Source organism: Myxocyprinus asiaticus, chromosome 8 (genome assembly GCF_019703515.2).
Source record: "Myxocyprinus asiaticus isolate MX2 ecotype Aquarium Trade chromosome 8, UBuf_Myxa_2, whole genome shotgun sequence".
In the NCBI taxonomy this organism is placed as follows: domain Eukaryota; kingdom Metazoa; phylum Chordata; class Actinopteri; order Cypriniformes; family Catostomidae; genus Myxocyprinus; species Myxocyprinus asiaticus.
This window is the reverse complement of record NC_059351.1, coordinates 49,948,884-49,976,124: the sequence shown is the minus strand read 5'-3', so window position 1 is coordinate 49,976,124 and position 27,241 is coordinate 49,948,884. Positions and strand designations below refer to the sequence as shown.

The following is a 27,241-nucleotide window of genomic DNA, read 5'->3' as shown; positions in this document are numbered from 1 at the left end:
AACTGAATGAGAGAGCTGGTCACTGATGCAGAAAACAGGAAACCATCCATTGACCTCATCACAATTCGGTTCACTAATTGTGCTATATTATCAACTAGATTTGCACATATCCTGTACCTGATTATTCCACATTAGTCAGTTATTTAGTTCCAAGATAATGAGTTCAAAAGCAAACTGTGAACTGTCTCATAAGCGGGCCCAGAATTAATCTGCTAACTTTTTCACGTTGATGCTTTTTTGCCAGAAAATTATGTGAAATTGTGCAGAATGAATTAAACATGGTAAACATTGAACATGAATGAATAGCAGCACATCACTACGTGTAAACGCCCCTTGAGAAAAGAAGCCTTGCATGTTCCTTTTTACTGTTTGTCAACACTGGCAGAAATGTGTTTTTCGCAAGTTGAGTTTTTTTTTAGCTCAGCAATTTCACAACAGACTCAGCAAGTTAGCAGAGCAGCAGCCATGTGTTGTTTTTCTCAGACAATGATAGCTTCCTCAAACAACACTCAACAATACGTCTATCCTCCAGCGTATTATTGTGTCTAAACATCTAAGAAGTCCACACTGAGGTAGAGCACATTGTACTCTACATTAAAATATCTTCCAGACACCTTCCGAGACCAGCAGCGATCTTATACAGTATCTTCCCGGTTTTTAGTTCTAGACAAATGCAAATAAGAGGCTCAGCTTACCTTTTTAGTTGTGGTCTTGCCCTGTGGTTGTGAATGTGAAAGTATCTCAAGCCTGTCAAAATGTCAAGCCAAGACAGTTTCCTGCAATGCAATGTGAGCAAAAGGCACCATATACTATAAATACTCTGTTTTTGTAGGGCTGGACGGAAATAGCTGAAAGGTACGCTGCCGGTCTTTGAGAATAAGGCTTCAAACGCCGGGTTTGGGGACAAGGCATCTTTTAGAAACTCTAAAAGCCTTCACTGACTAGGAGGAACATTTCTAACCACACTATTAAAATTTTACATCACACACATACATAATGAAGCATTCGAAATGCGGTGGTGTTACCTTGATTGTGTGAAGGGAAAAGTTCTACATACAGTAAGAAAAGTTTTTCCAGTCATCATCGGCAACAAGTAAGGTGTCCAAGACATTTTTTTAGGTATCTAAATAAAAAATACAATTATTATTTTTTAGGTATCTAAAAAAACCTGATATTGATTCTTAAAATTCTAAGATCTATGGGTTTTTATAATGGTTTTTTTTTTTTTTTTTTTTTTACTTATGAGGTAGACCGATACATCAGTTTTACCGATTAATCGGTGCCAATAGTTGCTTTTTGGAACTTTCAATTATCGGAAAAATCTATGCCGATTTTTGCAGATAGTTTTTTTTATTTTTTTTTTTATTCGCCATCACTAAACCTATATATATATATATATATATATATATATATATATATATATATATATATATATATATATATATACACATACATACACACACAGTATAAGTCTCTGTCATTTCTAAATAAGAGCCCCCGGTGTATTTGGGGCTTGTTTAAGGTTAAAACATCTTAAAATCTTAATTTTTCTAGTTATTGGGATTTTGGTTGAACAATAAACTGCTTTGGGGATTTTATTCATTTTGGAGCCTCGATGTCTGTGCCCTTCATAGTAAGGAAAGACTAAGGAATTTTGTATCATTCTATAAATCGATTTAAAAAAACTAATCGGCCGATTAATCGGTTTTCAGCCTTTTCCAACACCATAGGTATCGACACCATAGTTAATGGTATCGGCAAAATCCACTATCGGTCAACCTCTACTTATGAGTAAAATAAGGCCTGTGGAAAACATTACTGACATGGACGTTTTGTTCTTCAATATAAATTACACGCAGTGTAATTTTAAGCCGCCGTGTGTGTGTGTTTTTTTAGGTATGCAATTTAATACATTAGGGTTGCACAGTAGACCAGTGCTATGGTAGAATCACGATACTAAAGCTTCATAATACATTCGGTGCCAAAGTATTTTTTTAAACGGTAGTACCACCAATACAGCAGTACCTTGATTTCTGTTGTACGAGTGGTAGTAAATATTATTTTTGCTAAAACCTTCATTTGAATCAGACCTATGTCTGCAATAACATTGAAAATATAGTCTTTTCGAGTGGCGTCCCCTTCACGCAGTGCTCTTTAAGAGTGCAAAATGCTGTTTAGAATTTGCCCTTTATATGGTATTGTTTATTGTTTAATGAGTGGTTTTCCCATGCTTCAAATACAGACATCAGAATCCCAGCGTGTTAATTTGGCGGTCGAGTCTCCTAATGGATAATATGGATTTAAATAAAACTTTGGTGAGTGAGATGCTTTTTACACAACACAATTCACTTAGTGAGATTGGAATTATTTTGGGTTTTGCCTGATGAGACCGGGAAAACACATCTGCCTTGAATGTTGACAGAGATTTTAAGCCAAAAGGGGAAACACCAGCAACCTTATTACACACCTTCGGACACATCCCACTGCTTTTGCAGAATACATATATGGGTTAGTGCCACTTCATTTAACCTAAATGCTTTATCTTAACACTTACAGATTTACCGTTTCTCTGAAAAAAATCGAATGTTGCACTTAATTTTTTTCCAATTACAAATGCATAGAGGCAGGAACTTTGCAAAGTTCGCACTTATGATTAGATCACGTCCGAGTCATGTGATCAACCAGTCTGTGTGTGTGTGTGTGTGTAATCTGCACTCGCGCTGCTGTTTATCAGGAAAGAGGGTCTGAAGCAGTTGTAATAGACCTTTTTCACACTCCGGGTTTTTGAATGTGGAAGTAAACGGTTGCAGGGTAAACTTTGACAGCGGTGAATGGGAGTGAATGGGAGACCACAGCAAATATTATTTTCACTTACCCATTTGCTTCAAGAGCAAAAGAAAAAGTCCACTATTACATTTGAACGACTTTCCAGAAAAAGAAAAAATAGAGCACGGTGGATTAAGACGGGAGAATGGGAGATGGAGCAGATGGGAGAAGATGCCAAATTTACTGTCACTCTCTCAGCAGCTGTAATCGAAATCCCCTCGCAGCTGTGGTAATTCATTTTTTTAAACTAATTCCAGGGTAATATAACACAAAGAATAATGTTATAAACTTACACTCAATATTTTAAAAAATTATTATATAAAAAAGTTTGCTAGATTTACGCTGCTAAATAAAGCAGAAATGCATCATCACAGTCTGTGAAAAAGGTCTTTAATGAAACATCTGCTCAAAACAGTCTTTTCAACGTTACAATATCTTTATTTTTATGTTACAACAATCAAATAATCACAGAAATAATGGAATAACAGTTTTAAGCCATTGCCATTTGAACTGGCTGTTTTGATGGGGTTTCTTTTTTTTTTTTTACATCAAAATAAGAATGTATTAGGTAACAAGTTTGTCCACTTGAACCTTCTCCCAGTTCATCCATCAGTTATTTTCACCACTTCTGGAGCAACAAGTGGAATGGCTAGTTCCTAAGAACCACCTTTGCTATGACAAACTGTGTTGAGAATTAACACACTATCTTGTGGTATCGCGATAATTTAGCTGGTATAGTATCGTAAAATATGATTATGGTATCGTGACAACCCTACAATACGGCTTCAATATTTACATTTAAGGTTTGACTGTGTGTAATTTATGCTGTAGAACAAAACGTCCACATATTGTCAAGTAATGTTTTTTTTCTCCCCTTTTCCCCCAATTTGGAATGCCCAATTCTCAATGCGCTCCAAGTCCTCGTGGAGGTGTAGTGACTCGCCTCAATCCGGGTGGCGGAGGACGAATCTCAGTAGCATCCGCGTCTGAGACCGTCAATCCGCGCATCTTATCACGTGGCTTGTTGAGCGAGTTACCGCAGAGACATAGCGCACGTGGAGGCTTCACGCTATTCTCCGCGGCACCCACGCACAACTCACCACACGCCCCACCGAGAGCGAGAACCATATTATAGCGACCACGAGGAGGTTATCCCATGTGACTCTACCCTCCCTAGCAACCGGGCCAATTTGGTTACTTTAGGAGACCTGGCTGGAGTCACTCAGCACGCCCTGGATATCGTCAAGTAATGTTAACCACAGACCTTATTTTACTTATAAATCCAAAACTGACATTCTAAAAACCCAAAGGAAAATCCAGAGGGAACCCATGGCGAATTCTCTTGTGGGGAATGGGGAATTTTCATGACGTACCAAGTTAGAAGTTTCCAGCAATAGCAGAGAGAATTTCTTTCATATGTAAGCAAAATGGACGTTAAAACTGAAATATACCCAAATTAATCAGAATCTTACGATTCTGAAATCGATTAGAAATCAGAATCAAATCCAGAGATTGTGAAACTGAAACAAATCAAATATTATAATCAAATAAGGTGTGTGCACCCTAAATTTTCTCATCCCCCTTACAAAAATGTAACATGGTAACCATAGCTGATGGCAAGGGATACCATAGTAACTTAAGTTATAATTACTACTGTTAAAACCAAAATAAATAAATATGAGATCTCCTTTGAACAGTGTTAGAAGCTTTTAGAAATAAAGTTATTTTGTTTTAATTTTTTACGGCGGTAGAAAATATATTTTGGTAGACACTATTGATACCAAGGTTATGTTCTGTAAAGGACTGACCACACTTCCAAATGGGTGAATCTCACAAAAATCATGTCTTAAAAAATAAGTAATAATTTGTGCATAATGAAAATGAAGCTTAATTTTAGGACCATTAAGATATTTTTCACGTGACATTATTTTCATGACAATTAAGCACATTTTCCCCCAAAATTTTCATTATCGTAACACGCTAATGTTTTATTTATGATTCCCTACTTTTATTACAATTGACCTAATAGTCCGTCATAAGCCCAGTCAAACAGAAAACATTCATACTTGTGCTTCAAATTTCAGCAAGTGAAGCTCCAGATGTCAGTGGCGGTGTGTGTATCGTGTGCTGTGGGGTGACTGTGCTCCGGCAGGGAGGATTTGAGATGTTGATGTGAGTCATTGATATTGACAGTCTGGGCTGTTAGCATTCCGCCCGCTCGCTCCTGAAAGTCCCCAGGATTACAATCATCAGAGCTGCATCATACCAACACTGCAACAGGCATGTCCTCTGACAGCTGCCACTGATCCGCAGTCCATGTGCTCATTATATTACATCAGAGAAGAGAGACTGAGAGAGAGAGATACGCTAGATAAATAAAAGAGGAAGCAAAGGAAGCACTCTTTCTGGAAGAACTGTTTAGATTACTCTGTATACAAAATTGAAACCAAATTCGAAACAAATATTTACTTTTACAATAAGAACCTTTTAAGTTAACCTCATTATAGAGCGCAACAGTGCCCGCCCACTTTCTTAGCCGTCTCGGTTCTGAAAGTATTTCTCCCAATAATTTTTTCCATAGGGATTTCATCAAATCCTTCATAAAAGCGATATTCTGATTGGTGGATTTTCTTCCTCAGGATTATGAGTAGTGTAGTTACTCACCTGGAATTGCCAATTAAATGTGATTTTTTTTTTTTTAAATGAAGTTGAAATAACATGGACTGTTGGTTTCAGCAGGAGCATATACCATCGAATAACAACTTCCGAGCTCATGGTAGGTCTGTCTTTAAAGGTTTATAAAATCTGTGAAAATTGTGACAATTTTAATTGCACTTTTTATAAGACCATTCGTTTTCTAAAGAGTGTGTCATTAGATGAGTTTAGCATGTGCTACATCTCCGCGGTAACGCGCTCAACAAGCCACGTGATAAGATGCGCGGATTAACGGTCTCAGACACGGAGGCAACTGAGATTCGTCCTCCGCCACCCGAATTGAGGCGAGTAACTACGCCACCATGAGGACTTAAGTGTGCATTGGGAATTGGGCATTCCAAATTGGGGAGAAAAGGGGAGAAAATACCCCCCCCCCCAAAAAAAAGTATGTCATTAGATACGTTTTGCAACTCTTGATTGTCTTATGTCTCGCGGAAGACAGATGTTTCAAAAGTGTCTCCGATTCAAACTTCTGAAGCCATTCTGTCATTAGAGTTGGTAAGTTTGATTTGACATTTTTCATATACTAAAATATTGTCTGACTGACCTCATAAAAATTACGTGACAGAGGCGACAATTGAGCAGAATTTTTTTTTTTGTGGATCATTACACATATTGCGGCAGTTCAGAGTTGAAATGTCCACTGTGTGGTGCTAAAAGCGAGATACACTTTCTCCCAAACAGATGAGGTTTTTAAAATTAATCGAGTTTTATATCAACAAAACCCCAACAAATCTCCCTATCCTAAACCTTAAACCTAAACCTAACCAATAGTGTCATAAAAGCAAATATGACATGAGAAACACAACAGCTGAAGCAACCAGGTCATTTTATGGTGCTTTTATGACACATTCGGCTACTTGTTGATTTGTGTGCTCTTCAAGACTCATACCCTGGTCGTTTGCAATGCAAGTGCAACGCTCTATCAGTTGAGCAACTGGGCAAGTTGATTGCACTTCAACAAGTAAATGTAGTTTTAATTAATTAGTTATATATAATTAAATGGTATAATGCGAACGTTAAAATATATCTCATTTCAAGTCATGCACTATAGTAAATATGTTTAGATGTCATAAGACAGCATTGTGGGTGAAAAAGAAGTGTTTATGAACTGATAATTTGCAGTTTTACTAGTGATTTGTGTGAAAGGGAATAAAAGTCAATGTTGTTTTAACGCCTCAAATGTTCAAAAAAACCCATTTTGCAAAAATGTATATATTGTAACATGATTTTATGTGACTGGGTTGAATATAATATATTTATTGTTATTACTTGGAGCATTTAAATAAATGGTTAAACATTGTGGGAACCCTGTAAAAAGAACCTTTGATGAACCTTTTTTTTAGTGGTGCAATATTCATGCATACATATTTAAACCTGCAGAAGTTTGATTGCCTGAATGCTCAATTATATTCTGCTCTGCACAAATCTCCATGCTTGGCATCCCTGACAGAAATGAAAAACAAAATGTCTTCATCTCAAAACACTACCAGCATAAATGCGCATTAAATTGTGCGCATGCCACATGGTTGACCAAAGCCATATTATTCTGGTGGTCATTAAAACAGTAAGCTGCTCCTGCACCTCGCCCACATGTCAGACTGCGACAAGCCGTGCTTATCCCCATCCCTCTGGTGTCAAAGCCCACTTCCGCTGCTCAGAGCCACACAATCTCCTCTGTCAGCCATTTTAACTTGCCATGGAGGAGCTCTGTCAACCTTCAGATTAACAATGAGAAAAATGTCAGAGCGATGAAAAATGGACCTGCTCCTCTGACAGTGCGCCGGTCGGGGGCTAAATGTCAAAGCAGGATTGGCCGTTTGGCTGCACCTTCGCCTCAGTAAATAGGTTGCATTTTGTTTACCTTGTTATCCTTGCGAGCGGCCTTCTTTCTGAAAGTGAACTCTTGTTACAAACCGAAATTAATTGGCAAAAGCAAGACAATGACTTTGAATATCGAAATTCGGTATTATGCCAATATAGGCTCTATTCCAAAACCTCTCGGCTGAAAAAAACAGTTTAAACCTGCCAAAGATGGTTTGGTGGTCTTAGCTGGTTTACAATAGTCTAACTGGTCACCCAACCTGACCAGATTGGGAGATCATGTTGTTCCAAACCAGATGGAATTGTGTTTAGCCTAAGAGTTTTAGCCTAAGTCACCATGTGCATTCACTGTATGGGGAAAAATATACAGAAAAAGTCAAAAAGTCAGCCAGACATGTTTGGAACGACATGAGGGCGAATAAATGATGACAATTTTCATATCTGGGTGAGCTATTCCTTTTAAGCCTGCAGTATTTCACGAAACGATTCTGAGATAAAACCGAACAGCCTTACGTAAACCATCCAGTAAGTGACATACATGTATGCAAGTGTCAGATAACACACCACAAAACTTGACACTTCTGCTGCGAGCTGAAGTCAGCCTTCCCTGTCTGCACGCTGACTGGAAGCCAGTGCAGTAACATAACATTTTATGAAAGCAACAGCCCTTTGCTTGCATCTAAGCTTCTATGTTACCTGAACTCAGTGCTTGCGTACTTGCAAAACTACATACGACTAGTCAACTAATTAAGGAAGTCCTGTATAATTAAGCTGGTATCGGGTCCCCCTGAACCCCAGTCAGATGCGTTTCTTAGGAGACGTTTACAAAATATTTATTTTTTAACCTGACACACCGTCTTAACAATATGATCACTTGGGAATTCGCTATGTTGTTTAGAATGTTTTCGACATGCTGTTTCATCAGGCATTTTTGCATCAATTCAAATGTGAGCAATCTCTGAGATACGGGTTCTAGTCCCGAGGAAGCCAGGAAGTAATTGCTTCCACATAAACGATAGTGAGCATGAATCAGAGGTTGCATTTTTGCTAACATTTTTACATTTTTACTCCAATGATGGTTCAGTGTAGTGGTTGGTGTTTTGGCCGAAGAGTTAATAAAATATGCTTTACTGCTGACTGTATTACACCATTTACAACTAAAAATACAACTTACTTTTGGCGGCATCCTTTGGACATTTAACCTCAACAACACTTCCAGCTTCAGCCACTGGGGGCAGTGATTCAAATTTCGGTAAGCACAGACTGATTTCCGAAGCAGAAATTTCGACCTCCTGTTGCCGAATTCACAGTGTGATCAGTCTGGTCTTAAAAACGCAACACTTTGTTAGAATGGTTATAAAAATGCACAAGATATTACGTTTGCATGTGTTTGGGTCAGTGTTAATTTAGTTAATGAAATTACTGACAAAAATGTTTGTTGTCGAAGGGTTTTTTGATTTTGCCAACGGTAATGAAGACGAGATGAAAAAGACGCATCATAACGATAATCAAACAATTTGAATAAAACATACGGTTGATGAAAACATGACGAGAAAAAAAATAATACTAAGAGATATTAACAATGCACTTACACTTTTTTTATTACATTTTTTAAGGGAAGACAAATCTAGAAAGAACTGGTTCAAATAATCCACTCATAGTATGTTGGGATTTCCCAGCTTGAGCTGCGTGATCTGCAAGAGCTGAACACCTGTACAATAAACTTTACTAAAAGGTTAATTAACTCACTCAAACGCATCATATATATTTTAGATTAATCAGCTACATCCACAACATAAACATAACATTACAACTTATATCTGCACAGACAATGAAACCAATGAACAGGAAAACTTGAACTAAATTACGTTTCCTTAAAAATGCACTAGACTAATGTTGCACTATGTTGTTTGTTGACAACAATTACATTGCAAATGTAAAATTGACAAAAATGAATGAATATGACTAAATATTGATTACATTTGAAGAACATGGGAAAAAAACAAAATAAAACGTGATAATAAAAACTTGTTTGGTTGTAGTGGCAGTGCTTTAAAGGGGATGAATTTAAAGATGCAACTTTTCCGAGAGGATTTTACAGAGAAAATGTCCAACAATTAAAGCACAACACACTGTCAGGATGCAAATAAAGAATCACCGCTAAGAACATCAAATTAAAAAATATATGCGAAAAAATATCAATAAACTAGTTGACCTCACTAAACGACTAGTCAGTTGTTGGATGACAAGTAGATTAGTCGACTATTGTGACCCATCCATCGTAAGAACAGGTACTCATTACATAATGGAAACCAAAGAGGGAGATGAGATATTACGAGCTAAACATTAGCATTTTTAGGACCCTATAAAGTGCAGAGTGTCAGTATTTCTGAACCAGAGAGCTGTCGGTACAAAGCCGCACCGATAATTTTTTCTGCAAAAGTCTGTATTTCATGATGGTTTTCCCCCACCGTGGAAATAAGTCTGGCCCTGAGAGCGTGTTAGTGTGTATGCCGTACTGCCATGCTGCGATAGGCAGACTATTAGAAGCTTAGGAAAACAGTTAAAAACAGCTACTGTAAGGATTGCTACAGTATCGATTGCCAGACCACACTCCAGCACTGATAAAATGGAATGAGTAGTTCTCAATTTATTCTCAGTACATTGAGAGCAAATATACATTCACATACAGTACCTTTCTAAAGTGTTCAGACCCCAAAGAAGTTCTCTTACAGTATATTACTGATTTACAAATCATACACTAAGTTGGCTGTGATATTTTTACATTTCTAATTATACAAAAATGTTCAAGATTGACACAAGATTATAATGTATCAAAACAATTGTGCAAACATTTTCATTAAACTGCCATCAAATTTAAAGGTGAAGTCACTCAAAAAATAATGGACAGTGGTTCCACATGTTTGAAATGATTTTTCTTACACAAAGACACAGAAAATAACACAATTTTAACATTTATCCTATCGAGTCCCATGCAAAGCATGCTGGGAACTAGAAATCCTCTGCCCAGTTTTAATTAACCAATCAAAAAATATTAATGTTGTCCCAATGCAAATGTATTAGGTAAAGCTGACAAGACACTTTTTAGTTGAATCAACTCAGTTAATTTAAGTTCCCTTGGTTACATGATTTTTTTGAGTAATACAAACATGGGAGGATTAAGTAATACTGACAATAGCGAAAGTTCTTTTTTTGTGTGTGTAATTTTCATAAGGGACTAAAAATGAAATGTTTTTCATTTCGGTTCGTCCTGAGCAAAAACAGTATTTTTCTATTCCAGTTCAGGAGTTCCGCAGCCTCCTTTCCAAAAGTTTACCGGTTAGAACAAAATAAAAGAATGGTTAATAACGTTCTTTTAAAAATGACAGTACTCTGCACTAAGGGGTGGGTGAAATACCAATTGCAGTGTTGCCAGATCTCGCAAGAGAAACAAGCAACATGGTCTGGAAATACAAGCCCAAAATATGTGAAAATAAGCAATACATTTTTTTTTTCCTGTGTGGTGGATTTATTGCCATAGAAATCAAAACAAGCAGTTAATTAAAAGATAAGTATAATTTTAATTACAGATCTGCTGCTGAGTCAAAACCTAGCAGCATTAAATCTGTATTAATGCATCATATCTAACAACAGTTCAGTGAAGACTTGGACACAACTGAGAAATTTATTTTTTACCTCTAATAATGTTTTCCTTGTGTCTAGATTAGCCATGCATGGATATATAGTAATTACACATCCACAATGGGCAATTAGGCAAAGAAATGTGTGATGCAGCAATTTCCTTCAGGATAAAAGCACGTTTAATTTTTTTTCGCAAAAATGATTGGAACAAAATTAACCGGTTATAACTAGTTACCTGCATTTAAAAATAATGTTTTCACTCCGGAACAATTGAAAATAACTTTTTTCCAGTTTTCGGTTACATTCTGCTAAAAAAATGTATTTGTTTTCGGTTTTCGTTTTCGTTCCTTGAACCCTTTTTAGTCCCTGATTTTCATACTGGTCTCAAAAAAAATCACATTACTATACCTACATTTTTGCAAAGTGATTTTTGTGGGTCATTGTACGTATTGTGGCAGTTTCCTTTTGAAATTAAACACCAGGATAAAACAGGATTTTAAGGTCAATGCTCTATTGAGTTTTAAATCAACAAAACCTATCTCCTACCCTAAACCTTAAACCTAACCGATAGTGTCATAAAAGCAAATATGAGATGAAGCAACTAAATAATTTTTTGTGCTTCTATGACACTTGTCGAGGCTCATGTGTTGACTCGCATGATCTTCAGGACTCGTACTCCAGTCCAAGTGTAACGTTCTATCAGTTGAGTTACCACGCAATTTGATCGCGCACTTGATGATGTCATGAGCGAAAAATAAGTGTTTAAAAACCAATAATCTGCTGTTTTACTTATGATTTGTGTGAAAGGGAATAAAAGTCATTGATGTTGTTGCACTTCTAGTGTTCATTTCACCAGGAAACTGCCATGATACGTACAATTCACATTATTGCAGGTGGATGAAAGAGAAACGCCGTTATAGAAATAACAATGAATGCACTGAGGACATGTGTGGTAAATTTGCTAACCACAGTAATTATCACCACCACCGTTCCCTAATAGGTCAGAGTTTGCAAATATATTACCAACTTGTCTAAGACCCTAAACCAAGACAAAGGCCAAGGCTGTGTTTATGTGGTCTTGAGATGTCCACAAAAGACCACAAAAGCAAATTAAAAATTCCAGATATTTGTAAGTACTGGAATGCAGGAACCTGATATTCTCTAATATTCTCTAATGAACTGAACTCCAAAGATGCACAGTTGCTTCCTGGAACACGTCAAAACCAAAGAGACAGATGACTGTGTGAACAAAGCCATTCACGGCCGGGATAATGATTGGTTAAGTGCTAATAAGGCGGGAGTTAACAGTAGCTATTCATCTCCCAAACGATTTAGAACGGAAAGAACAGGGTTGTATAGGGTGAGCAAAGCATCGTAGGATAAGATCAGATAATTCCCTTGCCGTTTATCTATCACTGGGCATGTTGATAGCAAAATATAAGCACGCTAGCTAATCGCTTTGTAGATTGTGAAGTTTCATTAATGCTAAAAGGCTCTCTATTGCATAATGAAACATTTTTCTCCTTATAGTAGGGAGACCAGATTCCTGCTTGTGGAAAACAGGACAGCCCCCTCCCAGCAAAAATGAAATTGAAGTATCTTTACCTAGGCGCAGATCAGTGCGAAGTAGAGGGTGTATCTGCATCTGTAATGGTCGTCACCTTGTACTTTTCACTGGCAGCAATTTTTCTCACTGTACGCTTGTCTTTCAAGAGTTTATCGTAAAATGCAGAGCAGTCCAGTCCAAAATTAAGACGTACGAAAAGCATTGCCTTCATGACTGTTACACTTAGTCGAGATTTATCCGGTGTCCATGCTGCGTTCATTAATGAGAACACACACTCCACAGATGCAGATGTCCCAGGCAGGCATAAAACAAACTCCACGACCTTGGCTAAGACTTCGAAGTTGATGGTCTTGCTCTCCAGCTCATGATAAACGTCTGTCCATCTCTCAGACACAGCCGTCTTGTTCATGTTCCACTCAGTGATGCGACGAGTGACAATGTTTTTCACGCAAGCCCACTCATCAAAGAGCGTGGTTTTGCCAATCAAACTGAGAGCGGGGATTCTGGAGTAGAAGTGTTCGAGGCTGCTCTGAATGTCTTTCCACACTAGGATGTCTCTCAGTAGGGCCCACTTAAGTTTTTCTGTGTTCTCCAATTTTGGAGCTAATCCACCGATGCTGAATAAAAGTTTCTCACTGTACAAAAGAAATCATCCACTCACATGTCACCAGCTTCAACCAGGGCATCAAACTGCTTTTTAATGTCAGAGGGTATGAATGGTCCCTCCAGCCTGGCCTGTAAGACTTTTCTCAGGTCATGAATGTGCAATGTGCACAACAGAATGATCCTTCACTTGCGTGCACCTTGTCAGATTTTGAACTTTGCTTCACAAAATTTTTTTTTAAAAATCAATCACTAACACTTGGTGTGGCACACTTACTTTTAGCAGCATCCACATGCATTTTTGTATGAACATGCTGTGCGAGGTCGGTGCGGCCTCCATGGGTGATGGAAAAGCGAGCTCCACAAATCTCACACCTCACTTACTAGGCTCTGTCTGTGACTCCTTTTTTAGAAATGTAAACTCTTTTTGAAGATCCTCATTAAATGTGCATGCACACTTCCTTGGCATTTTGCCAGCCGCAATTTCATCTATGTGCTCTTTCAAATTGACTCTTCAATCAGTTCACTAACTGGACGTCTATTGATAGGGGATTGTAAATGGATAGTTTAATCCAATCATGTACTTCAAATAACACAGTGTGAATTTATTGGTTATACAAGCCGTATCCTTGGCTACCTTTTATTAGAATACTCATGTGACTGAGAAAGACGAAATTTTAGGAGAGGGGAAATACGGGACAAAACACGATTTTTTCAGAATAAGTCAGGACACTAGAAAAAGTGCTTGAATACGGGACTGTCCCCGGAAAAACGGGACGACTGGCCACCCTATCTTATAGAAGCATCTTATCTTATCTTCAAAGGATATTTAATTGAGCACAAAACCAACCTGCTAATATATTGAATGCATTTGCACAGCAAGGTCTAATGCACAGATCCAATATTTTGTCTGATTTTTCCCCATCTGTTTATATGTTTATATAGCTCTACCAAAAGATTTCACTTGCCATGGATGCGGAACATCTCAAAGAGAACAGACCAATAAACATGCTCCAAATCAATTCGGTGACTGTAAAGTGATTGCATTCAAAGATCTCCACTGCAGACTGGTCGTTTATTGCCGTTCTCTCTTTGCATTTAAGTCTGCTTGGATAAGGATCTATAAATAACCGAATGTGTCATGACACACAGAGAGGAAAGAGCTAGAAATGAAAAGGTGACCTGCGATGTGAGGACTACAGGGAAGACAACAATTCCTGAAACACAGTGCAGTACATCTAAAAACTCGGTGAAAAGTTCGGTGTTGTTGCTAATGAAAACTACAACGAATGTTCGGAAACACCAAACTAAGGTTTTTCATCATTCAAAAACTAACTAAAATAAATGACATGTATTAATTTTAGTTTTAGATACACAGTGATAATGAGTGCATTTACAGGCTGCAACTAATTATTATTTTGATCAATTAATCATTGATTATTTTTTCGATTAATCGTATAAAAAATCATTTCCTGTACTTTATTCGTATATTTATTAAACATTTACCAGTACTGTAAAGTGCTGTCACAGATGGAGCTTCTCCGTGCACACGTCCAACTAATCGCTAATGTAATTCGTTGCCGATTATTCACGATTTTATCGATTAATTGCTGCAGCACTATTTTACTTGTACACAATTTACACAATTTGCAATATACACTGAGAACTGTAAAAATCAGCTAATTCTTTTTTACTTCAAAACGTAAGCAGTTATGCTCACTTGTGCACATTGTATAAGCCAGTAAGAATGACTGTGAAGGTGTTTGCATGCAACAAGAAATCAGGTAATGGGCAAAAATCTATGTTTGCAGAAAGTGATTTTTGGTGTGTGTGTGTGTGTGTGTGTAAACTATCTATGACCTTACCTTGGTAAGGAATGCCATTTAAGGCATTTACATGACCTTACACATTGTCGGCTTATTAAACATTGCTGATGTAAGATTGTGCATGTAAGCATGCTTGGTATATTACAACATTTTAAACCTTTACAAACAGCCTTCATTGAGCATGAAAATGGCAGCAGCACAAGATTGCCCAGAAAAATTTAACACCGTTTAACATTTCAATTAATTCAGTTAACACATTAACTTTGTTGTCAGGCTTAAAACACTCAAATTAAAATAAAATTGAAAACTTAAACAAACTAGTAAAAACTGAAAAACTAAATTGAGACTAGAAAACACTGAAATAACTTAACCAAAACTAAAGCTAACAAACATGAAAACTAACTAAATTTTACTAAACTGGCAAATGCAATAAAACTTCAACTGCAGCAATAATCATGTTTAAAAAGCTCCTTTACCATATAGACTCTGAATCAGAATGCTGAATACCAAACATTTAGACACACAACAGTGACAGCACATACTTTTTCCATCGGCCTTGGTTCTGGAATTATTTTCCTCATTCATTTTTTCCATATTTCAAAATGAATGTAGAGTTTTAAGTCTTGAACCAAACAAACCAGCTTCAAATTGAATCAAAACACTGCAACATTTGAGTCAAAGCAAAATATATTTGAAACACTGTGTAACACAATTTTTGTTCCTGGGTAGTAAGTGTTATTTCCTAATTGCTTATGCCTCAGAAGTATAGAAAATGTCTATTATTCCCCACAAACTTTGCTTTTGTGACCAGGACAGTGATATTTTGAAATGTACCTATTTCCAATGAGAAAACGGGCGAATGCGTGTCTTTTCGTTCACATAAAGTCAGAAAAAAACAACATACGAATCCAAAATCCTTCTTTATCTGTGGTCCGACGAAGACACCGGCTTTGACCTTTGCCTCAGACAGCTTAGAGAAGAAGTCTTGAAGGTACTTGAAGACTGCCGACTCCTTATCTAGAGCTCTGACATATTGTTTCATAAGGCCCAGTTTGATGTGCAGTGGTGGCATCGGCACCTTCCGGGGGTCCAACAGTGGCTCCCACTTGACATTGTTCCTCCCCACAGAGAACTCGGTCCGCTGTGGCCAGTCCCGCCTGTGGTAGTGCGCCTTGGTGTCCCTGCTGTCCCAAAGGCAAAGATAGCAGGGAAACTTTGTAAAACCGCCTTGGAGACCCATCAGGAATGCCACCATTTTGAAGTCTCCTATGACCTCCCAGCCGTACTCATCATACTTCCAGGCGTCCAGCAATGTCTTGATGCTGTTGTAATCCTCTTTGAGGTGCACCGAGTGAGCCAGGGGAAGAGACGGGTACTTATTACCATTATGGACCAGCACGGCTTTGAATATTACTTTAGTATAAATACATGTTAATTTGGATTCATATGTTGTTTTTTTCTGACTTTATGTGAACGAAAAGACACAAATTCACCCGTTTTCTCATTGGAAATGGGTACATTTCAAAATATCACTGTCCTGGTCACAAAAATGTTTGTGGGGAATAATAGCCATTTTCTATACTTTTGAGGCATAAGCAATAAGGAAATAACACTTACTACCCAGGAACAAAAAATAAAAAATTTGTTACACAGTGAAATCGCAAGAAAAAATACAAATGTTCTACAAACTCTTAACTGTATGCATCTCATGAAGCATTGCAAAAAAAAAAAAAAAAGGTCTATAATACCAAGGAAGAGCTTTTATCATTCTGATTCATCTCAATGTTGTTCAGCTGCCACAAATTATGTTATTAAATCAGTAACAATGATACAATATGAAACTACTAATGAGTTATTGTATAATTATTAACAACAATATTTTAAAGCTACACTATGTAACTTTTTTTTGTTTAAAAATAACAAAATGTTATTAATGAGAGAGTGCAACAAAAAATCCATCTTCCAAACCATGTCTGTACTTAACCCAAATACACTTTGATACACCTATAAATAATTATTTATATTTTAGAGCTGTCGGGACAGATTTCGCGGGAAATTGCATACATACGTAATTCGCCCGTGCGTGTCACGTCATATCCGTACACAGAGAAAATAAGCTCTGGCTACTGTAGCGCATGTGTGGGAGTAGCTGAAGCTGAAAATTTGTTGTCACAACGAACGAGAAAAATTGACCATGGATCGTTCAAAACGGCAAATCTCCAGGGAATCACCGGTTGTAAAAACAAATAAACCCTGAGTCTACAAGCAAAATGTGAACGCGACAGAGTCTGTAAAGCCTGAATCAACATCAGCTTGGCTTTTCAGAGGTGGCGGCAACTCCGAGATCTGAAAGGATTTAAAAGTGACCCAGAGAAGATATTTGATTGATATTGTTTATGTATAGTTGTGTAATCACACACACGTCTGTGTAGTGTAGTTGGTGCAGAACTTTTCACTTGTTAGCACATGTGTGTATTTTCTTTATAACGGCAATAATTTATATAAATATATCCTTTAGTCCTAGGCTTGCCAAGGACATGTGAGTCTTGAAATGATGTTGATCACTGGTTGGTAACAATAGCCTAGTTTCCATCCACTTTTCGCGCTATTTTGTTATCGACAAAGTGAAAATGTGTTAAAAAATGTTTACGAAATTTGGCGTCTTCTGCCTGTTTCCATTCAAATGTCCTTTTATTGATAAAAATGGTGTGCGTGATGACGTCATGCCTAAAAAAACACTTTGTCGCATAAGTTTTGGTTTAGCGCAAAATAAATCTGCCCTGAAGGAGTTTCCATTCAGAAATGTGTGTTTATCGCTAATTCACCTACCAGATGTCCCTAATTTTTTTCCCCCGAAGTCTTTGTAAAATGGGGAGAGTATTGAGACAATTCATTGAAATGAACCAGCTAACTGTCATTTTAATTTCACAAATAAACGCAATCAGAAGACGAGGAATTGCAATCAAAAGGGAGCTGTTGCCCTTCTGATAGGACTGTAATATTGGTCCTGATGATGCACCTATCGCAGGTTTCCACCGGTTCCGACCCAAAAGCGAATTGTCATGGCCCTGCTCAAGCTGGCATCCTGCACCTAGTGGGGAAATTTTCGGTCTTAGTATAAGGATCATCCATCGACGTGTATATGTTGTGTGCACAGCTATTAAAGAAACATTTATGCGGTGTAATATCAGGGTTTACATATGATACATTCCTGATATTCAATAGGCTATTTTGAACAATCATCTAATTTAAAGCATTGCCATCACAACTGCATTATGTCTCAAATTATTTTTAGTGTCATAATGCAATTTACATTTTCTGAAGAAGCAAATGCGATCCGAGGTAAAGAGGGTTAGATTTAAAATACTTAAACGTTTTAAAATGTTCAAAAGCTTGTTTTCTGAAAGTGAACTCATTGGACAAATAGTTCTGTAGTGTAGAAAATGTCATTCAGCTGACTTTATTAGTCTGCACAACAGGGTACGGCTAATTTAAGTGTGTGTTAAGAAAGGCATATATAGGTCTAAAAATATTTTTTTTTAAATCGTTTGTTAATTTTTTATTATTTTTTCCTTCATTTAATGCGTTTTTCATTTGGCAATTTATTTAATTTAATACAGGGAATTTTGCCAGCATTTTTTCAAAAGTATAAACAATAATTTAATAAAATTGGGCTATTTGTTATTGTTCCAAAAAAGCACACTGAAGCTTTTCTCCTAGTATTGTGTATTTATTTTTCATTTAAAACATCTTTGTGCACAGAAATGATGTTTTTTGTATTGTGGGCTAATTCCGTGACTGCCGTCTATTATTTTGATTGGTGTGAAAAAGCAACTTTAAATAAACGGATGTCTACCGCGATTAAATGAATCACAAACAGTGGCCATTCATTTGTTCTCCGTGCACTTGTCAGAATGTGCATGTCTTGAAACGAGATAATTGTGTTGGCAGTCCTGGAAGTGTCATGTTTGCAGTGATCGGATCTTTATGCCGTTCAGATCAATCCATGATCACGTACAATAAATTGGCTTTCAAGGATGTATACCTTGTCGTCATGATTAACACAGGCTAACGATTGGGGTAAATTCTGTCATGTGACACTACATTTTTGCGTTAATGCCAATTTTCTCGACAAAAAGTGTTTCCAAATAGGTTTTTCACGACATTTGATGTATCGACATAGAGTTTATGCACTAGAGTTAAACGGTAAAATATTATGTCGACAATTGTGAAATTTTAGCGATAATTTGCGTTTCCATCAGCTTTATTTTGATGCGCTAAAACTTTTTTCACAAAAAATCCTTGGATGGAAACGTAGTTACTGACAATCTATAAATTAGTTTCTACCATGGTCTATTTGGCCAGAATATATATATAGAATAGTTATAAAAACTTTACAACGTTTGACCTTATCAGACTAGCAATCATTGTGTCTAATGTTAACGAACGTTGCCTAACCTTTGTAATGTCATTTATATCAAAACATCAATGTTTCCAATAAGTCAAAACAACAGCATAAGATATGACACTTATCTGCTCAGATGACATGTTTTCGGATATCCGTCTTTTCCTTTCTTTCGTTATTTATTTGTCCAATGGCTCTGATAAGATCCTGTATTCATGTGTACACCGGTGCCCCGAACCACTTTCATCCACGCAGAGGAGCAGAGCCGAAGCACAACTTACGTCATTACCAAAGCAATGTTCTTCCGCAAGACACATGCAGTTTTATTTTTAACTGCTAGAGGGACAAAAGTTACATAGTGTAGCTTTATAACAAAAAATATTCAAATATGTACCTTCTCAACCAGTGTTTATCTGCTTCAAAACTGAGTGCAAGCTAGCATGCGGTGAAAACATAACACATGCATTAATAGGGGAGTCATATATCTCTGTGCGACAACTAAATATTTGACAAATACAGGAACAGATGGGCTGCTTTATGCTAAACTTCCAGTATTCCCAGGCATGTTTGATCAGCTGTTTGAGACTGACATCATCTGTGTACTTCCAGAGAGTTCAAAGCATGTACAAAAAGCATGAGAAATTAAGTTTACACCAGCAAAAGACAGCACGGCCTAAATGCAGTCAGTAGCCTACCGCACTGAAAGGTTTGGCAGAGAATTATATAATATTAGGGATGCCTGTAATTTCAACCACTGAAAACTTTCATCCGAAAATGCCATAAAATGCCATTTTCTGCCAAAACAGAAAACAGATCGTATATCTATAAACAAAAACTGTTAATTTAACATCCAATAACAGAATCTTTTAGCAACATGCACGTGAAATGATACAGGTTTAATTGGACCTAATATACGGTAAATGTAAATCAAGATATTACAGTAACAATGTCAACTGAATTCTAAACAATGAAAAATATTACAATATGAATAGAATTCCTTAAGCTGTTCCAAACAAGCCTAAACCAAAATTAGTACTATTATTGGTTTTAAAATGTTTAGGATTTTCGATTTCGGCCAGGGTTTTTTCGGTGCATCATTATAAAATACAGAATGCATTTCAACTTACCTCAGGTTGAGAGAGAGCTGTTGGTCTTTGGACTGGAGGAGATCGGCCAGAGAGAAGCTGGTGCTTCCCAAAAAACTGCTCTGTAGAGGGAAAACAGAAGAAAGTACCTGATTATGAAAAAGACCACAACATCTAGAAATTACCCATCAGTTTCACAAAGCTTTTGTAAGTACCAGCAGTGATCCAACATACCCAAGTCATCAATGTTTAAGGGTGTCCGCGTGTCTAACCTGTACTGCAACTTTAGGAATAGCATTTGCTTCATTCCAGTTAAGTCTATGGTCTACAAGAATAAATTGCTGAACAGGGTTGGACATTAAGCATTGTCATGTAAATTGGTCATTCACTTGTCCGGAGAGAAAAAAGGACATTTAAGTTACATGCTCAAGTAACATGTCGAAGTTTATGTTGTATATTTTTCTAAAATTATGACTGATGGTCAACCTAATAGTGTACCTATGCAATCAAATCAATTCTCTGCGACAGAAATGTAAACTGCACTGGGTAGGGGAGGAGGCTTTTCTCATATGTTAATTATTTTATGTTACGTATGGTAGTCAAATAAAGAAAAGTCTCCATTGCCATCATGTACAGCAGGGGTGCTCACACTTCTATGGAATGAGACCTACTTTTTCATCATGTTATTGCAACAAGATCTACCATGTACAGTAAAGGCTATACATTATCACAATACCAACATTTCAGTAGTCAGTAGTGAGATTTGACGATTTTCAATACCAGCTTTAAAACCACAACAAATAATAACACAAACTAATTTGTTAATTATGGAAGAATGGTTTCATGTTCTTAAGTAATTATTCAGGACTAGTAAACAGTCAGTCATAAAATTACAATAAAAACAGCAACAAATAGAAATAGATTAAAAATAATAGAACAAAAAAATACAAATTAAGAAAAGTCAGTGCTTTTTTAACAGCTTTAAAAGTTTTTAACTGCAGTTTCAAGTATTCAAATGCAACATAAAACAACTACTGGTCTTTACTGGTCTATTAGCTTACATTTGCACTTACAAGTCCGACATTTTAATACAAATCCGCTTTTTTCTCTGCTGTTTACGTTCACTTTAGACATCACTCTCTGTGTTTACATGAATACCTCACCAAGACGGGCATTTTGGCAAAATTTTGAAATGTATTTGACCGTTCAAGTGCGCATTAGCGCGAGCATTTTCGTAGCACGCGCATGTTCAGCACACACACATACGCCGCCTGTCAATCAAACAGGGCGCAGCTGTTACTAGATCGCTAGCAAATTATAAAATTACGTCCTCTTGATTACTTTCAACAGCAGAATAAGAATATGAACTTTCTAATAAGTGAAACAGGCCTAGGCTATCACAAATACAGCCGGTTATTTTTTTCATTAGTGACGTTTAAATCAGTCTGATTGTCCGGTCGGGCAAGTAAAATTCTCTTTCACTTGCCCCTTCAAAAATCCACTTGTCCTGGACAAGCGTTAATGTCGAGCCCTGTTGAAGATAAATTAATGCTATATATACTCTACCAGTCACAAGTTTGAATACACCTACACATTTTTTGTTATTATTATTTTTTAACATAATTGAATAATAATAAAGTCATCAAAAATGTCAAAGCACACAAATGGAAGTATGGGAATTATGTAGTGAACAAAAAATGTTAAATAAATAAATAAATATAAAAACTACACAAAAACTCATTAGCTGAACTTGATTTAATCATGATAGTTGATCCACATCTTTGAAAGTTCTCATGCATTTTAATTATCAAGTAATTTAAACTTAGAGGGCACCTAACTCAATCAAGTGAATCCAACAAAATGTCAAAAAACAAAAAAAACAAAAGAAACTCTTAGTGATATGCAGCTACTGAATTTTCTGAGTATTATGAACATGGAAGGATTGAGTAAAACTGACGATAAAGAAATCTTAGAATTGAGATATACTTTTATCAGATTTTTTAAATTATAGAAAAATACAATGTGTTCTCTCAAGTCAAATATGTTTTAAAAATATTGACAAATCTAGCATTCAAATTAGATAAAGAATAAATTTCAAATACAGGATGATTTTGATGATTTTGTTTTTTTTTTTTCTTCATCTGTTGAACTGTCACCAACAATACACACACACACTCAAAAAAAAAAAAAAAATAGTTTGGGGAATTATCTAAAACAAGATTAATAATATGATATATATACTGGTGGCCAAAAGTGTGGAATAATGTACAGATTTTGCAGTTTCAGAAGGAACTTTGTACTTTAATTCACCAAAGTGGCATTCAACTGATCACAAAGTATAGTCAGGACATTACTGATGTAAAAAACAGCACCATCACTATTTGAAAAAAGTCATTTTTGATCAAATCTAGACAGCAGCCATCACTCCAACACCTTATCCTTGAGTAATCATGCTAAATTGATCATTTGGTACTAGAAAATCACTTGCCATTATATCAAACACAGTTGAAAGCTATTTGTTTCATTAAATGAAGCTTAACATTGTCTTTGTGTTTGTTTTTGAGTTGCCACAGTGTGCAATAGACTGGCATTGTCTTAAGGTCAATATTAGGTCAAAAAATGGTAAAAAAGAAACAGCTTTATCTAGAAACTCATCAGTCAATCATTGCTTTGAGGAATGAAGGCTATGCAATGCTTGAAATTGCCAAAAAACCGAAGATTTCATACAAAGGTGTACACTACAGTCTTCAAAGACAAAGGACAACTGCCTCTAACAAGGACAGAAAGAGATGTGGAAGGCCAGATGTACAACTAAACAAGAGGATAAGTACATCAGAGACTCTAGTTTGAGAAATAGACGCCTCACATGTCCTCAGCTGACAGCTTCATTGAATTCTACCCGCTCAACACCAGTTTCATGTACAACAGTAAAGAGAAGACTCAGGGGTGCAGGCCTTATGGGAAGAATTGCAAAGAAAAAGCCACTTTTGAAACAGAAAAACAAAAAGAAAAGGTTAGTGTGGGCAAAGAAACACAGACATTGGACAACAGATAATTGGAAAAGAGTGTTCTGGATCTTAACCCCATTGAGCTTTTGTGGGATCAGCTAGACTGTAAGGTGCGTGAGAAGTGCCCGATAAGACAGGCACATCTATAACAAGTGCTACAGGAAGTGTGGGGTGAAATGTCACCTGAGTATCTGCACAAACTGACAGCTAGAATAACAAGGATCTGCAAAGCTGTCATTGCTGCACATGGAGGATTTTTTGATGAGAACTCTTTGAAGTAGTTTAAGAAGTTCTGAAAAAAAACGTCAAATTGTAATAGTAATTTTTCACGTTATTAATGTCCTGACTATATTTTGTGATCAGCTGAATGCCACTTTGGTGAATCAAAGTAACAATCTCTTTCCATAAGAGCAAAATCTGTACATTATTCCAAACTTTTGGCCGGCAGTGTGTGGGTGTGTGTATATATATATATATATATATATATATATATATATATATATATTAGTATATACAGTATACAGTTTATTGTACAATATATAAATAAATATACAGAAAATATATATAAAAAGTTGATTTATCATGGTTGAAACATGAAAACATAAAAACAAGCACATTTACCTCAAATTATATATACAGTATAACAATAAAACTCAGAGCCTCTGTGACCTTACTGTACGACCAGTGATTGAAAAATATTGTAGGTGCACCAATATTTTGCTTTACTTAATGCGACCTCAGAAACCTTGAAGCTCTTTCAGTCTCTTACGCTCTCACACCTGTCTAAAATATTGTGAAAATGATGTGATGATGTTAACGGTGGATACTTGGAAAGGGAATATTCTCATTCCCAGCACACACGGCAATCACCTGCTTCTGGCAGCCTGGAAACGCATTTATGTGAGTCTCTGTGTGTGTTTATGCATGAATTCATGGGTTGGAGTGAGCACGCATAAAGTCATAGAAAAGATCCAGACAGGGCCATCAATAAAAACACACACACACATTCACAGACATAAACACACCGAGCACATGAAACAGAAAAGGAAGACTGAGAAAGGAAAAGGATGAGTGAGAGAAAGGGAGAGAGAGTGACGTCAGAGAACTAGAAAAAGAGTTTGACAAGACAAACTTTGATGTTGTCTTGGCTGAAAGTTTAAAGGAGTTTTCAGAGCTTGAAGTTTACACAAGCCGTACACTGAGACAAATATTCTGCAGTTGCTGAGGTGTTCAGGATGGTTGCTAGACGGTTGCTAAGGGTTTCAGAGCATTTGCTAGGGTGCTCTGAGTGGTTGCCAGGGTGTTGCTAATCAGTTGCCAGGGTGCTTTGAATGGTTGCTCTGCCTATGGTATTCAGTTGCCAGGGTGTTAGGAATGGTTGCTTTTGCTTTTGCTAATCGTTTGCTACAGTGTTCTTGATGGTTGCTAGGGCACTGATAATTGGTTGCCAGGGTGTTTTGGATGGTTGCTAGGGCATTGCTAATCGGTTGCTAGGGTGCTCTGAGTGGTTGCCAGGGCGTTGCTAATCAGTAGCTAAGGTACTCTGAATGGTTTCCAGGGTATTGCTAACCGGTTGCTATGGTATTTTGGATGGTTGCTAGGGCATTGCTAATCAGTTGCTAGGGTGCTCTGGGTGGTTGCCAGGGTGTTGCTAGTCTGTTGCTTAATACTCTGAATGGCTTCAAGGGCACTGCTAATTGGTTGCCAGAGTGTTCTGGCTGGTTGCTAGGACTCTGCTAATTTGTTGCCAGGGTGTTCTTGGTGGTTGCTAGCGCTATGCTAATTGGTTGCTAGGGTGTTCTGGATGGTTGCTAGGACATTGTTAATCAGTTGCTAAGGTACTCTGAATGGTTTCCAGGGCGCTGCTAAATGGTTGCTAGGTTGTTCTGGATGGTTGCCTAGGCATTGCTAATCGGTTGCTAGGGAGTTCTGAATGGTTGTTAGGGCATTCTGGATGGTTGATATGGCATTGCTATTGGAGGCTAGGGTACTTTGGGTGGTTGTAAAGGTGTTGCTCATCAATTGCTATGGTGTTCTGGGTGTTTGCTAGGGCTCTGCTAATCAGTTTCCAGGGTGTTCTGGATGGTTGCTAGGATATTGCTAATGAGTTGCTATGGTGCTCTAGGTGGTTTCCTGGATGTTACTAATCGGATGCTAGTGTGTTTTGAATGGTTGCCTGGGCATTCTGTATGGTTGTTAGGGTGGTGCTAATCAGTTGATAAGGTGCTCTGGGTCGTTGCCAGGGCTTTGCTAATCGTAGCTAAGTTAATCTAAATGATTGCAAGGGAATTGCTAATCGGTTACTAGGGCATTCTGAATGGTTACTAGGGCATTCTGGATGTTTGTTTGGGTGTTGCTATCGGATGCTAGGGTACTCTGGATGGTTGCCAGGGTGGTGTTTTTTGGTTGCAAGGTTGTTCTAGATGGTTACTAAGGCATTGCTATAGGATGCTAGGGTCCTCAATGGTTGTCAGGGCATTGCTAATGGGTTTCTATATGGTGTTCTGGAGTGTTGCTAGGGCATTGCTAAACGGTTGCTAGGGTGCTCTGGGTGTTTGCCTGGGCATTGCTATTTGGTTGCTAGGGTGTTCTGGATGGTTACTAGGGCCGTGCTAGTAGGTTGCTAAGGCCGTGCTAGTAGGCTGCTAAGGCCGTGCTAGTAGGTTGTCAGGGTGTTAATTAAGATGGTTTGCTTGGTATTAGCTGGTGTAAGGTGGTCTCCCAACCTGACCAGCTGAAAAGTGCCCTAAATCTAAAAAACAGTAAACTCACCAGGCCGGGAGACGAGCTAACACCAACAAACCAGCTTAGGCTGGTTTAACACAACACAATGAGACTTTGAAGAAGAGATAAATGTAGACTGTAAGTGTTTTTCATACTGTAGCTCTTCCGTTGAGAGATTCGGTCATACCAAGGACATAAAGCCCTCTATGCAGCTTCAATTAGTAATTAAAACAAACACACACTCACTCACTCATGCACACACTCAGAGAGGAATCCCTCGACATTTTCTCCAATATTAATTAAAGTGCTGTGTTCTTCACTGTGAAGTCTCTGCGCTTCAGGCCCAGACAGAATCTGCTGACTTTTTTCACATTTTCTGCACTGATTTTAAGAGCAAATCTGCAGAATGGGTTTAAATATTGTATACTGTGTTAAACAGAGCTGAATAATACAAAACCCAATTGAAAACAAGATTATTCTCATGTTTCGAACCCCTAGTCACCTCTAGTTTCTAACAACTCCGTTGGCCTGTTTCTCTGTAAATCACCACTATATTCCATCACATTAAAATCCTTGGAAACCAAACATGGGCAGCACATAATGCTCCCGTTGAATGTTTCTCTGATTTGCGTGTTTGCTTTTTTAAATATTTACTCGGAAAAGCATGCACACGGCTCTTGTCCAGACATCTGTAATGCAGGATATCTGTCTCATAGCTGTGCTTCACGATGAAATATCTCGGAATATTTTGTACAGTTTGATTCTGACAGCAGCGCAGGGTGATTGGAAACACGATCTAGTGTTTTGAGCAGGAGTTGCTTTGCATCATCATCTTACATTGAGCTCAATATGAAGGTCACTATCTGTTGTATGGGAGGTTAAACATAGCACGGGTAGTGATTTATTGATCTTTTGCATGTGCTGAAAAGATTACAGGCCAATTTCAAGTACTGACAAAGACCGAGCGAAATAGCTGGATGGTTAATGTAAATAATTAGTACATATCTCTACATATA

General features: G+C 37.4%; 1 protein-coding gene across 3 annotated transcripts in view; it reads right to left on the bottom strand.

Annotated features, from left to right (window-relative positions):
- LOC127445511 (type II inositol 3,4-bisphosphate 4-phosphatase-like) overlaps positions 1–27,241 on the bottom strand; it is a 129,296-nt gene that overhangs the window by 92,975 nt on the left and 9,080 nt on the right. For all 3 annotated transcript variants that reach the window (XM_051705644.1, XM_051705645.1, XM_051705646.1), the window contains exon 2: positions 20,536–20,615. In XM_051705644.1, the coding sequence (XP_051561604.1) occupies positions 20,536–20,615 (80 nt within the window). The remainder of the gene's footprint in view (positions 1–20,535; positions 20,616–27,241) is intronic.